Source organism: Pavona decussata, unplaced genomic scaffold (assembly GCF_977016875.1).
Source record: "Pavona decussata unplaced genomic scaffold, jaPavDecu1.1 SCAFFOLD_58, whole genome shotgun sequence".
Classification (NCBI taxonomy): domain Eukaryota; kingdom Metazoa; phylum Cnidaria; class Anthozoa; order Scleractinia; family Agariciidae; genus Pavona; species Pavona decussata.
In genome coordinates this window covers 4,799,433-4,816,916 of record NW_028145480.1, presented here as the reverse complement: position 1 = coordinate 4,816,916, position 17,484 = coordinate 4,799,433, and the positions used below count along the sequence as shown (strand labels likewise).

Below are 17,484 nucleotides of genomic sequence, written 5' to 3'. Positions count from 1 at the left end.
CATCACTGGTGGAATCAAAATACAGCACATCCGATCATTCTGAACTATCTGCCCATTGCTAAATTTAGTCTGCCATGGCTGTTTACCATCAAGGTTGGCAGGGCTATATTCCTAACTGTCCGCAACCATCGTTGTTCGGTAGCTTTACAGATACTGTTAGGGCAATTTATTTCGTTTCGTGGCCGTGGTTTACACGGTTCAACAAACTCTCTCTTTGAAATCAAGGACACCAATTCCTATTATGTCCGTACCAAATGGTATTAGCATTCAAGTGTTCCTTTGATGTCCGTACTAAATGGTGGTATTGGATGGTAGCATCGGCAAGTTGACCAATTTTATGCCAGAAGACAAAGTGACTGAACGTATTCACGCATGGCTGATGTAGCTGATACCGTAAAGCAGGCATTTACTGAAAAGTTTGCAAACGCAATAGCCTCCGACGATATTGCCTTCAGAGGACTGGTATTGCCCTCCTCTTCATACTCTTTCTTTAAAATCACGACCACCAGTTCCTTTATGTCAGTACCAAATGTTAAAATGGGCAAGTTGATCAGTTGTTTGCTATCTACATAGTGATACAGCCCACGTTGGAAAGCTGACATTTACTGGCAAGTTTGTAACCGAAATGACGGCCACAAAAGTGATTCAACATATCAATGATGATGAGGCCAATGCTTTTGTAAATGCAACCATTACTATGAAACGAGTTGACCATCGATGAGTATTTGACTGGGCTCTCCACAAAATCACGTAGGTTTTCGATGATGGTCTGACAATAATACTGTCCTTGATTATGGATGAAAGGCGTAGAGAGCTCGCGCAGGTATACAGGTTCGTTCTTTGACGACAAACACCGGAGCTGCTTTGCTAGTTAACAGGACGGGAGTAAGGAACGATCTTGGTTGATGGGTAAACCAACATGATTATTATATCGTTCTTGTGCTGCATTGAATTCGGTCCATCACCAGCGCTGTGTAGCACTAATGAAGTGTCCCCCGTGTTAGTACATGGCAACTTGCTCGCAGCGGAGCCCCAGCGTGAGTGTAGCGCTTCTCGTCTCTTCATTACAACAGCCCAGTGTTCCCACAGTTAGTGTGATCATTGGGTATAGAACAACTTGTCGGCATGAAGTGAGGGAGGAACTATTAAAAACAAGGACTTGTGCGGTCATCATGTTGGTGACAAACAGTGGATAGGCGACTCAGTAATACGGTCAATTTGCAGAGCTTTATCGATTCACAAAGGTATCAGTAGAAGGACTGATGTGTACACGTATCGCTTCTCGTCCGCTCTGTTGCAGTTATCAAGGGTATGTGTTCCTCTGGTACACTTGTGGTAACTGGAATTAGCAAGCAATCCCAGTTGTAAGGCAGTGTGGTGGTTACCGGGAAATTATACTCAAGTGAGAGTCAAGCTGTAGTACACTGTTTCAGTAGTTCGATCAAAAAGGCAGCCATAACGAGGATCAGAAATTCCATCACAGTGTGAATAGGCCAGTGTTCCCATAGTTTGTCTGTACCCTTGTAGCTAGTTTGAGAGCAAGGTGAACCTGTGTGGTAGCTAGTTACAGACCGTATACAACGTGTTAGCCACAAATCTGCAATGAGTTGATTCGCTGGCATATTCAGTTTGCAGCCACTTTGATAATTAGAGGAGCTCACAGCGTTGACTACCATTTATGATTGGTTCTCAGTACATAGGGTAACATTCCTGCAAATTTCCTGAATCAATGAATGAATGATGGACTATAGTTCACGTTCATACTGCCTGTAATCAGATAGCAAAGAAAGATTTCCTCTCAACAGAAGATTCTCTTGTTTGCGTGCAGGAAACATTGAATCCAAGGATAAAAACGATCTATACAAGGGCAATATTCTGGCAATTTCATTTCCAATGAACACAGACGAGGAGTAGTTCTCTAAACAGTTTCTGCTAAGTGGGCTGGAAGAGGAAACCAAACTACTAACAATCGCTTTATCAAAGACAGTCACAACTCAAAACGGCTCACAACTCAACTGGTCTCTATTTGCCGAACAACTTTTCCATCCATCACTGGTTCAGCAATCGTCTCTTCAAACTCCATAAACAAACAGTCTTCTTTTACTTCATTTAAACAGCTAACTCCATCAAGTCACGAGTCGAATTGCTGAATCTTGTACGTTTGCTGGTGCGACCCGATATTCTCACTGGGTCACAATCTCGCCGAACTCCCTAAGAAAACCGTCTTCATTTACATCGGTTAAACAACTAACTTTATAAACGTCTTTTCCACGAGTCCAATCGCAATCATGTACGTTTGCTGGTAAGACCATTTCTCACTGATTTATCATCTCGTCAAGTTCCATTAGCAAGTCGTCCTCATTAACATCCGAGTGTCCATCCAGGTCGACATCATCCTCATCCAAATCAATGTCGGCATCAAAATCGAAGAAGTCATCTTTCTTTGCCATCTCATTCGCTCTGCAGAAAGAGAAAATCGGGAATAATTACTGTCAGGACAGATACTTATTGACATACAGCGTAGACCAGCATACGACTGTAATTATTTTCAATCGGTTCTAATTTAAGAAAAAGCTTACGCATTATTCACGTTTAGTATTTGGAGTTCTTTTCAAGCCAACAAGAGCCCATGTTGGGCCCAGGGATGCTTTTCGTAACGACTTTTCGTTCTCATGGCCTTATCAATGAATTGTCGCATCGACAACACAAAGTTTTGAAAACTTTTTCGAATGTAGCTAAGCAACTCTGGATAACGATATCTTTTGAAAACAACGCATCCGTTGCAATAGAGACGTTTTCGCGTGGACGCAGAACTTCTGCTCCCGTTTTAGTTAAAAAGCAAACTGTGCGACTATTTAACAATGAAATGTGCAGTCTTTAAAACACAGGTCATTTGAGCGTGGTGTATTCCAGTGTACAAGTATAAATCACCCCGGACCAGTTGGTTTTACTTCTAAGTTACTAACTAAGAATAAACACCAGTGAGCTGTTGCCAACAACTACATGTAGTTTAAATGCATCTTGACATTGACAAAATCAAAACAGAAAGATAGTTCATACATGTACCACTAGAAAAAGTTATCCACTTTCTTGAACAATCAGTGCCTGGAGCAATGGTCTCTAAACTTACATGGCCTGTTTAATCTCATCATATGATGGCGGCTCCTTTGTTCCTTGAGGTTCAGCTGTTGGCTCTTCAGCAGGTTGATCTGTGTCCTATAAAACAAAGCAGTGAAACTGTTAACTTCAAGTTACTTCATACATGTGAACTAATATACCTACATGGCTGTGCACCAATACGAAATTTCCCTTTAATCAGTGTTCCAGATAACTTTCAAAGTCAGGGAGACCATGAATAATTTTGAGGAGTCAAAAGGTGTGGTTCTCTCCTAATCTTCTCTAGTTCACCTTTTATTTTGTTGGGCCAGGAAATCGGCTTTCTCGAGTTTTTGACCTGAGACACCTCTCTTATCTGGAAACTGTTCAATTAAATGGATTCAACTTAAATCTCTAGACAAAATCCTACAGTGTGACCATTCAAATCAAAGCTATTGAGCTACATTTCCATGCGGTGCTAGTCATTAAGCTGTAGAAAGGGTTTCTAACTTCTAACTTTGGAGTCTATGGATGGAAATCTATCAAGAACCTCATTCAGTTGTAATTTCTTTTAGTTATGTTATCTATTCTATTGTAAACCCAGGGAGCTAATGCAACAGGACAAAAAGGAAACAGTATGACAAACTGACTTTGTTTGACCAGTGTGACGGCTTATTATTTGTGCCTTTTGATACAATCCTCTGATTTTCACCAATGTTTGATTGTGTTTCAATACACACAAAAGAGAAGTCAATTTAAACAGCTGATTGCTCTGAAATGCACTAAGATTTAGCTTCACACTGGTCATACAAGGACATCTTACTGTCTCTTTTCTTTATCATCCTGTTGTGTAAACTCACTATTTTTCCTCTGAAAACTTTAAAGAAATTTGTGGAAATTGTATCAAGGAAAAACATTAATCGAAAATAAACACACAGGGTTCCTGACCTGTACATTCCCATGCTCCTCTATTCTAGGTATCATTTCTTCACCAGCAGTGCTTTTTTCCTCGTCTCTATCTCGAGTAGCAAAACTTGTATCCACACAAGGGATTTCACCACTGTTGTCAATGCCCGTATCAGGATCATTTTGATCAGCAATTGAGATTTCCTCTGGCTCTATCCTTGGCTCAACCTCTGTAGTCACCACAGGTTCACCAGCAATATGGTCAGATTGAAGGCTGGAAGATGTTGGTGCTGCTGTGTCAGCGGGGTCATTGGCATCACTCGGTGTAACTTGCACTTGTGATTCCTCTTCCTTGGAAGTGACTTCTGGTGTGCTGCTGCTGACAGGATCTGAAGGGAAATTAATATCAAGCTTAAAAGAAATTAAGAGAAGTGGGTGATGGGCATGAAGAACATAACTCGGAGTTGGTAGAGAAATTTGTGAAATACATAATGATGTAGTTGTCCACCTCAACAGGATCACCACCATGTAGCGGTGGAGGGGCTGTGGCATCTCTATGACCCCTACAGCTATGCGGCAGTTTCAACTTCTAGCAGGGCCACCCATGCCGGACAAGGGTAGAGGCCAGACAAAGAATGGTCCCTGGTCCTCCAAGATGGAGATTTAGCGAAAGGCTTACATCATTAACTTACCCCACCCCTTAAAAATAGTATTCTACAGAAACTGAAACCATTATACCAGATAGGGATCAGAATGGAGCAGCTTGTCCCTTGAAGACAAGAATAAAGCCATTGGCCCAAACCCGAAAGCTGACAGACTTGCTCCAACTGAAGTTTAGGGCTAAGACGAGAACTGGAATTGTGTGAGATCGCATGTACTAGTGCATGGCCTAATTCCCTATGCTCCCCCAGGAAATCTAAGGATTGATGATGATAGAGTTGTAGAAAGGGAAGGTTTTCACTAGAATGCTATTTAATCATATTTTGTCATGACAGGAACACATGGGAGGTAACACTTAAATATTACGGGTGTTCAAATGCAAGACAAGACATCTCACCTTCTTTTGATTTTGATTTTAAAGCTCCTTGAGCCCAGACCTTTATCCTTCTCGGCTTAATCACTGAAAAGAAAAAAATAAGACTAACATGAAACAAGGGTAGATCATGAAACTGAAGAACTTAAAAGTAGCAAAGTATAGGCAACAGAAATCAAGTTACAGGGTACAAGCTTTCTTTCTTAACATTATTACCCGTACTTTCACTTCTTGTGAACCACATGATCAAATGATGGGGTAGAACAAAGCAAAAAGATGATGAAAACTGGGAGGAAGGTATTCTTGATCAAAAAGAATTAACATAATAAATAGAAACCCAGAAATTCTGTGAGAAGAGATGGCTCAGGCTGGATGAGGAAGTAAAATGTCCAGTTGCCACATTCGTAAAATTAAAACGTTTCTAACCTGTGGTGGGTTTTGAAGACTCTTTCTGTGGAATCCTCTTCAACAGCGTAACTACTTTGGGCTTTTGTTGTCCTTCATCGCTTTTATCTTCCTCCTTCTTGTGCAATGCCCTCTGTCTCTTTTCTGCCATGATTTCCTCAAAGCTTTTAACCTTCACCTTCTGTGGTCCAAGACGATCGGCCACTGCAGTCTAATAACAAAAAGATCACCATACTTGAATGTACCACTACATGTTGCTCTTTTTTTCTTTAAACTGCACTGCTTGCTTTAAGTGTATTCATACCTAATGTACAGAGTACTCACCTTTTTCATGGAAATCGTCTGTGGTGTTTTGTCCTCTGTGGTGGCAGTAGAGGTCACACCTAGAAACAAGACACTTGGATTAAGGTAAGAGAGCTTCCAGTTAGGTGAAATAAACTGCATTAATAACTATACAGTGTACATGTACTGTGTTGTGAATAATTTCACAAGGGATTTACCTCTGGACCACTGAGATAAATAAATTGGCTTGGTATTTAGGAAGGCTATCCTTTTAAGTGGCAAAGGGTAAGACACAAAAAAACCTGATGTGCCTCGCTGCTAACAATAATATTATTATTGCTGTCACTTTTCTGATTCAGTGAAAGGCATTTAACTGTAATAAGTCCGTTATCAGGCAGACATCATTTGGTAATACTGCAATTAAAGGGCATTAGTTTTCATTGTGGCCCCAAAATGTTCTTGTAACCTTCTAAAAGTGAACAATGGCCACATACTGTGGAGGTAGACACCATTGACTACTACACCACCAATGCTATGTTAGAGAAGCAATTTACCGTTTGTAAAGCTATCTGAATGATGGGTGAAAATTATAAGAAATAACACATTGCTACTAATTTAAACTTGATGCACTGTGCTAACAAAAACCTTTTCACTTCCAAAAGTGACCAACACTGTAAATACATGTACATGTACATCACAAATAAATATTACGTCAGCTTCAGCTTTCATTAATAATTATTTAAATGACAACAGTTTGGGTTTCATCCCTAGACTCAAAAGTTAGAACCATACATTCATCAAAACATAGTCATACACGTACAGTGTTGCAACACGAGTGGTAGTTTGGTTACGGAAGTAAACGGGTTAAACAAAACAAAACACAAACAAAAACAAAAAAACCTCCATTTACCATTGTCCGTGACCTGTTTACTTGGACTTGGTTTCTCCATCACAAACACAGTTCTTTTTCGTGTTGGTTGAACACTGCTCACAGTGCTGTCTTTACTAGAGGATGAAACGATTGTTGTTTCCTTCTCGCTGTCACCAGCTGCCTGCTTCTTCACTATTCTTTTCAATCGTTTTGGAGGGCTTAATGCCAAGACTGTGCTGTTGCTTGCTGGCTCTGGAGCATTGGTTGTCGATTCACTTTCCACAGTTTCAGGGGCTTCCTCCGACCCTTCCTTCTCAGCTCTCCGTTTTCTCTTCAACTCCATTATTTCCTCAAATGATTTCACTCTCACTCCTTGAAATGGGGACGGCGGTTCTCTACTAGCTTCCACCTTCTCTTCATCTTTATCTAATGGTAAAACTGGTTCCACGATTCCCGCATTTTCAGCCGAAGATTTAGCACTGTTACTTTCCTTGCTGACTGTGCTTATAACTTTCTGAAGTGGCCAATTTCTTCTTTCATTTGAGGAAACCTTCCTCCTAACTGTCCTGTCACTTGAACCATCAACACTGTTCTCATCTTTGCTAGAAGCATTTGTTGATGAAACTTTTCTTACAGTGATTGCCTTCTTACTGGAACCTTCAATGCCATTGTCTTTGTTCCTTGTACTAACAACTTTCTTAAGTGGAGATTTCTCACTATTTTCAGATTCATCCACACTTGACACTTTTTCCTCAGCTTTCTCTGCAACCTTATCAGTTTTGTCCAAATTCTCCTCCTCTTTGCACTCTTTCTCTTCATCAGTCTTCACCTCTTTGCTCTGAGCTCTTCTCTCTTCAAGTTTTTTCAGTGCTTTTTCACGCAGTATCTCCTCCAATGTTTTGACTTTAATGTCCGGACTACCAGAATCCTTAGACTCATCTGTCTTTTCGTCCTGTCCAGTTTCCTCCTTTCTGTCTTCATCTTTGGATGAGCTAGTTTTTCTCTCCACCTTATCATCCCTTCTCTCTTGCTCCTCGCTCTTTTGTTTTTGTGGAGATTTTCTTGATGTCTTTCTCCTTGTCTTGGAGCTGTCTCGTTCAGCTTCTGAGCAAACACATCAATAAAAAAATTATAGCACCAATTTCTCTTGGGACCCTACTTTCTACAGATGACAGTAGACACAACATTTCTTCCAAATAAAATACCTGAGGAGCTTCTGCTTCTGTTCTTATTTCCATCAGGTCTTCTCTTTTCACTGCTCCTGTCTCCTAAAAAAATCAAAAAAGAAATTGTATCCAAAAGGCATTCAACTGCTGTGTCAGTTACCGTGTACCGTGTAAGATTGAATTAAACTATGTACATGTACTATACCATAATATTCAAGTTAAGGTCATGACTTACTGCTACGATTCGGTTTTGCAGACTGTTGTCTCCTACTACTGCGAATCTCCCTTTTGTTACTTGCAAAGACTTCTCTCCGTGAACTGCTACGCACCCTGCGGTGTGATTTTTTCCTATCCTCATCACTGTCACCACTTGAAAATGAGTCTGAATCTAAAGGAACAAAACTCCTGTAAGGTTCGTAAAGCAGTCTGGTAAAGTCACTCACACAGTGCTGTAAGGCAAATTTAATTATTGAAAGACATCGCCATGAAAGAAACCTCTCTTCATAAAATTATTGAATGACATGCACCATAGCTATTTCTACCCATACATGAGGTGAAGGTAATTTAGGCACAGCTGAACACAAGACAGTACTAGCCAGCAGTTCTTTGAAAAAATTAAGTATGGAGATTTGTCGTATTCATACTAGGGACTCTATACATGAATCAACATAAAAGTAAATAAATAAATAAACAAACAAACATACAACCCTTTGAGCCACAATAAGCAACCAGCACCTTATTACTCTCTCACTACTTTTTTGAGACCAAACATATTACAGGTATGGTAATGAGATTAAAGGGATGATCATAATAGTCTGAGGTTTCAAGAAATTCCCCCAGCTGCTATAACCATACATGTATAATAGAGAATAGAGAGGAAACACATATGATGGCACTGAGACTGAAAGTTTCCAGCTGTTTATGGAGCTTGGTTGTTTTGCAGATCACTACAGATTCTTGCTCGGTATATCAAGCTCACTTAGTGGCAATGACAGTGTAATACATTCTGTGCAACTTGAAGAAATTATTTTTGCCCAGTACCTTGGTTGTTATAGCTATCATTGCGACGCTTTTCCTCATATAGATTACCTCCTGGCACCAAGGGAATTCCTGAACCTGACGCAAAGGAAATTGAGTCACAATTTCACGTAAGACAGTATTACCAAAATAATTATTATTAGTATTACATGTACATGTATCTAGTGCAAAGCCCAAACTAGTACCTACAATTAACCAAAAATTGCCAAAAAACCTCCTTTCAGATCAGCAGTTAGAGCATCTGAGGAGTGTGATAGTGATCGATATTTTAATCTAATTTAACCCTTTCACCACCACTCGTTTTTTCCTGAAAACTGCCCTGAACACCAGTATATTTTGATCGTTTTCCGGAATTACACGACTTTACTCTAAATGCATTTTTCACAGAGAAGGAGGCATTTTTGTAGAAAGCAACCAAGCTTTATTTTACTCTTTATAAAATGCTCTTTCATTTTATCTTATTTCCAGGTACTAGAGATGAAAACTGAAGGAACTATAAGCCTTCAAAGTTCGATAACATATAAATTTTGGAAAAAATATATATGTTTTTCCGTTTGAAACAGGAATCTTGTTATAAATTGTCAAACAAAACAATCTAAAAATATAAAAGTAGCCTTTGAAGGTCATATTTAATTGTTTAACTTATTTCTCTCAAGATAATTGTGTTTTTCACCCTCTAGTATTGCAATGCTGTTGGAATTCCATTCAACGGAATTACACAATTTTAGCCCAAAATGACAAGATGTCTCATAATCCAATATTGAGAATTCTTTTCACAAGGAGTGGGAATTTAGAGAAATAAAGAAAGTCATAATACCAAATTGGTATGGATGTCCCAGTCTCATCTATTTATTACATTGTAAAGCCTCTATCTTGAATAATCTTCCTTTGTATGATAATCAAAGAAGCAATTCGCCCCTACTTCCCCAATGCACAAGTAAACATCACACTGGCCACACTTGAAAGTTGTCTTGTGCTTTGGGGAAGGATTTTCAGGACTTCTTTTCTTTGACAAAAAATGTTTCCTCTCACAGACAACACAGCGATGATTCTTTCCCTCCGAAGAAGCGCTTACGGGATTTCAAAATACTTAAATCACTCCGGGGATGTGAAACAATCTCGTTTCCGAAGATGAGAAAAAATAACGCTCGTCGCGTGGAACAACAATAAGATCGTTTGAAATAATAAGTGCAGCAAGAAACGCTTTCAACTCCTCCTGCATGACAGCTCGCCAATTTTGTGCTCGTTTCACTTCTGCATTCTTGTTAGTGAACTGCACGATGTTTCTGATGATTTCCTCGATAAAATACAGCAAGAAAAAGTCAATGGCCTTGCCAGAATCAGGCAAATCCGTTGTTGGACCAGGTTCGTGCGTTAACGGTTCATCGTTTACGGCAAAGCGCTGCCTTTCCCATGTCATGTTTTCGGGCAAATCAAACCCGAAACCTTCGAACTCATCCTCGTCTTCATTACTATCGAACAATTCTTCCAAAGCATCGTCTTCCAGGTCCGAAAATTCGTCTGAAGAAGTCAAATCAGCCAGAGAAATGTTGTCATCATCTTCCGAAGACATTTAAAAATGGCGAAGATCGAACGGAAAAACTGCAGAAGCGAAAATCTCGTAAAATTCGTATGAAAACCTACGTTTTTCTCGAAGGGAAAACCCCAACTCAACCCCCCTCAGGCAATTGGCAATTGCTGAGTCCCCCCAAATGGCAAAGTGGCCAGGCTACAAAGTCAAATATTCGGTAATCTTTTGGCCGCTTTAGCGGCCACGAGTGTTACGGCCATGTTTTCCTAGTGGCCTCAAAAGGGGCCACCAGTGGTGAAAGGGTTAATGAATTCGTTACTGAGGATATTATACAATAAAGATACAATAAAAATACAGTAAAAATACAGGCTGTGACGGGGCAAAGAAATAGAACTTGCATCCCTTTTGCAATCGGACCCCCTACTACTACAAGAAAAAGCTACAATCATAAGTAAATAAACAATCTAGCGTAAGTCACTTGTTTGACTTCCCCCTGAGGACTCGGAGTTTTCCTGTACTAATTTTTACCGCACAGAATGCTTTTGGCATTACTGATCCTTGCAGAATACAGTACGCATGTCATACATGTATACGAATCAAGTAAATGACAATAGAAAGCTTAAGATTCCAGTATGACTTTTTCCATTAGAGAAAGAGGGCGCACTCCTGAACCTGTGACATTTTGGCGGAGAAATAAGATAATAGCCATCATCATTTTACTACGAAATTTTGAGAGAACGGGGTACAAGTAGTGGCAAAAACAAGTCTGCAAAACATGGGTGATCTTGTCTTTTTGGAATCACAAAGTGACTAGCTATTGTCATTCAAAACTTAGAACTTGGCTAAAAACTTGTACTCTGCATCATTCTTATGCAGACAGCTCTGTGTTTATCCTACCTTCTGGTCTTCCTGTGTACATAAGGGGGTGGTGGTATGCCTGCTGGGATGTTGGAATTTCTGCAGAAAAGAACAACAATACATTTAAAAGTGTCTTCCAAATGAGCTTTTTTTTCCACAGCTACCATTAGATCAATCACCTGAATCAACAAAATACATACACAACATTTAACACACCTCTTCTATATCTCACTGGAACACCTGGCATCACAGGAGGAAATCCCCTTCCAGCCGATACAGGCTGCACCATGCCTCTGGGTCGTGGAGGGCCAGTGAACTGGGGTGCCCTGATCATCTGAGGTGGCTGCGGCACAAGCATAGGTCTACTACTGACTGTTGGGTATGGGACGGGTGCTGGCAGCCTTGTTATACTGACATTTTGTTGCATGGGTGGCCTTTGCCTAGGAGAACTTGATAAGGTGGGAATCTTCATCGCTTCTTGATTAGCCATGGAAGGCACGCCAGGCAAGGGCGCAGCAGTGCGGGGTATGGGCACAGTAGCACGGGGTACGGGCACATTAGCACGGGGTATAGGTGTGGCAGGCAGAGGGTGTACTGGTTGAACCGGTTGAACTTGATTTAAGATTGGAAGAGGCACTGTGGCATTAACTTTTGGTGGTGGTTCATTGGGTCTTGGCTTTGTATGAAGAAATGAACAATGAGGTTTCAAGCATCCGCTTGGTTGGGACTCCCAGTAGCATGGAATGTCAGATCTGTTCTTCTGCAGAAAAGACAAAAAAACTATTCTAAAACTCATTAATAATTCATATTGAGAAAATAACGGTATTCACTGAAGTCACTGAAGGACGTTTGGATATGCAATGTAAATTATCATACTAGTAAAATCTAGTGAGCTTTTGCTTTGAATTTCTCCACAAATTATTATCAATGGTTTGAGAAGCCATGTATCAAGCACTCAAGAGTGTTTCATCCGATTTCATTTCCAAACGCCTCTAACTTGGTTTCAAATAACTTGGATGTGCCTCATTTTTTCACTCTTGGTGTTTGGGAATTGGATGTTTGATATTATTACCTAAAATAATCAGCTCTTAGGAAAAATTAATATTAAATGCATTGAACAATCAAACAGACAGTCACCACGCACCATTATCACTGCATGCCTGAACTTGCAGACTTTCCGTGTACACCTGCCTTGTTCCCATAACTCACACGTAATCTCATTTCCAAATGCAGCTTTTTCATGTCTGAAAGGACACTCGTCGCCCTGAAACAGAAACAAAATGGCCATCAACAAACTACTGTGCAGAATTTTACAAAACAATGGACAGTGACCTTTAAGTCCCACTACATAATATCAAGATCTCTGGGTCCGCAGTAATTGGCTTGCACTGTTGCGGGTTCCCTGCCATATTGTGTTCTTATTGTATTCTGTCAGTTGTTGATCATTAAATATATAGAGGATATTACATGACCACGCGAAGATAGGACATTTCTCTTCGAGTGTTGAAAAATATTTTGAGTAGAATATTTTTCAACACGAGAAGAGGAATTTCGTATCTCCAAGTGGCCATGTAATGTTCTGTTTATTATATAAACAGCAATAAAATACCAAATCATTGCAAAAGGTGTGATTTATTATGTAACCATAGCAGCAGTGATCTTTTCACACGAGAGGCTCACTTGGTATTTCATTGGTGTTTATGTAAAGTATGACCTGTTGGCAAAGCTTATAAAATAAAATACAATAAATAAATAAATATTCTCTTTTCATTTTTATATACTTGTTAGGGGGCTTGTTGGGGGAATTTGTTTTAGTGTCAAGAAAATTCGTCTGGTGACCAGTTCCTTCATTCTGATGTCCTGTAAATTTGGTTCAGTAATGATCTTGTAAGGAAAAATGAAATACTTGTCAGTATTGGGACTTGGCAGGCTTACAGTCAATTCACGTCACGTGTGACCATTATTTCCAAGAATGAAATGAACATTCAAAATTCTCTTTGTACTGTCTGACATGTGAACATTTCTCTGGCGATCTTTCTGTAAAAGACGCGTGTTTTCCCAAATACTTGGGAAACAATAAATTTTTATTGTTATTCTTGAAATATAATTATACGTAAATGCTGTATCGAAAGAAACATTCATACTGTAGCTTTATACATGTTTCTTCTTTTAGCTTCCACTGACAGAATTTTGTTGTTCAGTGTGATGATGTCAGGGGTGCTATGGATACCATTCATGCTCAGTTGCTAGAAATGCATGGGACCCTATAGTACCTGACTCTCAGGCACCTCCCCACGCTCTTCTAGCTACTGGGGATGACAGTTATTACTGCAGCTTCTTGATATCTAATTCAATTGGTCACAATGTAGACGATACAACTTTTGCTTACGTTCACATGCGATTTCTGGACTGCACGCTGCACACATCATGCAAAAGACCACACACAGCTCTCGTCATTCAACATTTTTTGGTGATGTACACCGCAGTCGTAAGCGAGTTGTAGGTTTGATTTACATGAAACAATTTGTGTTGTAGGCCTGCCTTAAGCTTGTTGCATGCGACAAAGTTGTACCTTGTAAATCGCCCTTTATTAATTTCCTTTTCAATAAACATGTATAATTTACTAAATGCAACTACTATGTACATAGTAGTAAGAATTACGTACCTTTGCACAGGTGGAGTAGTAGAAAAAGTAACAATCTTCTCCCTGTGATGCCATTGCTACAAAAACACTTGGGATTGGCTAAAATCAACAAAAAGCATTTAAAAAGTTATTAATTGATTTTTAGTTCAACTCACTTCAAGACAGTATGGATTTGTAGCTGTGACATACATGTAGTTGGATACAGTCAGGTGTTGGTAAATTTGCCAGTTGATAAAATTTACAATAGCCTAACAAACAAAGGCCTCTAGCTAGAGGTTAAGAGTTTTTCCTGACTTGCAGTCACTTTTCTTAATATCCATTTTGGCACAGAACACTACATGTATACCCAGTCACTCACATGTTAACAGAAGGCAATAAACAAAATGCAAATGAAACAATAATTCAAGACCCCCACCTCCCCACTAAAAAAACAAACAAACAAACAAACAAAAAAAAAAAAAGAAACCCAAGAAATGAACCCAAAGGCATTTATGTCCACTTATATATAGTCGAACACAAAACTCACGAAAGTTTAATATATCTGTTTTTCTTTTCACATTAACAGCAATTTTGCCAGCTAAAAGGGAGCTCGTCATTCTAGAGCTTCAAAGCAAAGACTTGAAGTAACTGGAACATTATATAGCTACAGTGTATATACATTCTCAGGGGTTGAAACATGACAGATGAATGGGTGGTGCCCAGCAGTTCACCATTAAGATCCCTCCTGTCACAAAAAATTAATGAAAACCCTATATTCTGAAAAAAAAAAAAAAAAAAAAAAAGAAGCCAGATTGATCTTTTTACGAAGAAGAAGATACTTTGATTTAAAACAGGGTATATCGTAATTCCTAATTAAGCTACACCCTTGCCTACATGTAGGTCACATATACCTTGGAATAGCTAAAATTGTACTTTTGACAGCAGGAAGAATTTCTACTGCAATAATAACATTTACTATCACAAAATTCAGTAATCTACATCTTACCTGCTTTTGTCTGCTCTCCTACAAGGACTGAAGAATCCAGACGTAACAACACAAGTTAGTCACAATGAAGACTTCAATCTACTGTAGCTATGAGAATGCAGGACCAAGCAGCTAATACTCCATTATATTAATTTCAGTGACAGCCCAGCTGACATCACTCAAACATTGCACACATCACAGGGGTGATCCTTTGAACAATCCTCACTTCACATATAGCTTCATTCAGTTTCTGAATTAACACTGATCTTGAAATGTCCCTTGGTGATGTTCGGCACTTCCAGTTAAGTCTTATGTCGTCTTCCTATGCCCTGGCTAACAAAACATAAGCTGATGGCAACATATTTCTTCTTGAATCAGTCCTCCATCCAAGCGGCTCTGATCCCAAGAACTGCTTTGCTTGGAGTCCGCAGCCCAAGCAGCGTGCCGACAAGTCCATGATTTGATTTATTACAAGCATGGGATAAAATTGTCCTTTGCAATTTACACCCAGGAAAGAGATCTCTGAACATAACCTAAAGCTTCTTCCTTTTTTTTAATTTTGTTGTTGTTGTTGTTTTTGTTTTTTTTGCTTTGTAGAAATGGACAAAATACTCCCACCTAATGAATGTGTTGTTCCAGAAAATGTCCATACCCTTCCCATAAAAAGCATTAACACATACACAACAAAGCACTTGACTCTCACCATCCCTCCAAACAAATCACTCTCCACTGAAATGTCAATCTGTCTAATTAAAAGTACATGCAACCCACTTAAAACGGATAAGGGATACCCCAAGAAACCAAATACAAATAAACGTTTTAAAAGGCCACAGATTTACAAGAAGCATGCAAGTTTTTTTTTCTAATACAAACTTTTAAAAGGTTTAGGTTTAAGTTATTCAGATATTCTATACACACTGTAACAGGGATTCACATTTTAGTCTTTAGTACCCATTGCAGAAAGAGAACATTGAATCCCACTGATAAAACAGCTTTTTCCTGAAAACTAATGCAGAAGTATTTGCTTTTGTTTTTACAGAGAATTCAATGGGGTTTTCTTTCTTGTAATTTTTTTAAATTACCTAAAAATACTGAAATTGAAAGCTCATACAAAATGGGTCAGAAATGATTCTGTATAGTACCTGTAGGTCCCATTAGAACATATTTGTACATGTATTACAGTAACAATGGAAAAGAAACAATTTATGGATAAACCATAATCTTGAAAAGATTCATGAGACAGTTTTGAGAGAGAAATACATGTAACAACTTATAAAATACAGTATTGGGTTTCCCTCATGTTTCAAAATAAAGACAATGTGCATGTACCAAAATTACAAAATAAAGGTAAGCAATGTAATTTTTTTAGTAGGCTGGAGAACACAAAGACAAAACAGACAACTTTCAACAACTGCTAAGAAAGCTAAGAAACCTACTGGGTGCATGGTAACAAAGATATAACATTAGTCAGTTATTGTAATGATTAGAACTACTTAACACTCCAGCTCACAGAGCACAAACTGAACACAACCCCAACACAAAGCAAATACACATATACTACCATGCTTCTTAACTGACTTTCTGGGTTAATATTTCATGGGAGAAACTATTTCCTCTTAACTTGGACAAAGCTTCTCTGAAATCTAAAGACGGCCATGAAAGGGATGAACTTGTTCCCGACTTAGGTACCACTAAGTCATGCATAGGGACCAAGATCAGGAAAGGCACATAAGCAGTGAATGCAAACAAGCCAGATGTTTTAGATACATGTAAGCATGTAAGCCCAGTTGCTCAAATGAATCTTGCACCTGGACTTTGAAGAAAAACACTTTGGTGGAAATTATCTGAACTACCGTTGGTTAACCAAGAAAGAGACGTGAAAAGGTTATCAACTAAGCTACATTTACACCACCCCAGCCCAGCAAAGCCCAATGTCAACAACTTAAATACATGTACACCGAGCCAAAATGCGTTTCAATGAGTGGTTGGCAAAACTCGATCTTTGATCCAGACTCGTACGCGTTGCTCGTTTTTAGCTGTAGTCTACAAACACAAAATCACAAACCAAAAGCACAATGTCTATGGAGGAACGCAATAAAACAAGAAGGCAAGCAACCATAGCCATAACAAGGTTCCCATTGTGTCGAAATCGATGAACGATACACTTGCTACAAATTCAGCAGAATCGAATTTACAACATTCACGGAGACAATATAGCCGAGCTTACATCCAACAAATAACACAAAACACAAAACATCCGAGTGTACGACAACGTCTAACTTTTAACCCACATATTAACACTCCTTCCGTAAACGTATAAACGTTAAGTTATGAGAGCAGCAACCACAAAGGTATCAAAAAGCCCGAAAGTTGAACACGAGGTTAGCATGTAAATGGAAAAGTGAACCTTTGAAAACAAAAAGTAGAGAGAAAAGAATGGTTACTTCGATGTCTTCCTTGCAGAGTTGAAAGGTCGGTGATTTGACCAAGGGACGCTGATGGAATCTTGCTTTTATCTGTTACTCCTCGGGGACTCCATGTGTTCAATACAATATGGCGGCCTCCTTCGACGATTTGCAATTTTCACCGGGGAGGAGAGAGTGAAATGGAACGCGAAAATGAGGCTTTCCACGTGGGGTAAATTGAATCCTCCTAAATAGAATAGGAGGGGAGGGGTAGGGTTATTAAGA

General features: G+C 39.2%; 1 protein-coding gene across 1 annotated transcript; it reads right to left on the bottom strand.

The window, feature by feature from the left end:
- Positions 1–2,294: 2,294 nt before the first annotated feature.
- On the bottom strand, positions 2,295–17,370 carry LOC146479808 (uncharacterized). Its single transcript, XM_085110670.1, has 16 exons — positions 17,239–17,370; positions 14,816–15,127; positions 13,852–13,929; positions 12,331–12,450; positions 11,403–11,946; positions 11,226–11,285; positions 8,801–8,875; positions 7,995–8,147; positions 7,799–7,861; positions 6,633–7,697; positions 5,765–5,823; positions 5,462–5,651; positions 5,060–5,122; positions 4,045–4,391; positions 3,131–3,216; positions 2,295–2,460 (listed from the first exon to the last, which is right to left on the bottom strand). The coding sequence occupies exons 3-16, from the start codon at positions 13,903–13,905 to the stop codon at positions 2,316–2,318; spliced, it is 3,024 nt and encodes a 1,007-aa protein (XP_084966796.1). The 5' UTR covers positions 13,906–13,929; positions 14,816–15,127; positions 17,239–17,370; the 3' UTR covers positions 2,295–2,315.
- Positions 17,371–17,484: the final 114 nt, after the last annotated feature.

What these genes read in the sequence shown, in the direction of transcription:
- LOC146479808 (XM_085110670.1), bottom strand. Translation starts at nt 13,905, where the DNA reads ATGGCATCACAGGGAGAAGATTGTTACTTTTTCTACTACTCCACCTGT. An exon ending in ACTACTCCACCTGTGCAAAG is followed by an intron (nt 12,451 to 13,851) that starts GTACGTAATTCT and finishes TTTCTGTTTCAG; the next exon opens with GGCGACGAGTGTCCTTTCAG. An exon ending in TAAACAGGTCACGGACAATG is followed by an intron (nt 5,824 to 6,632) that starts GTAAATGGAGGT and finishes TCTTGTTTCTAG; the next exon opens with GTGTGACCTCTACTGCCACC.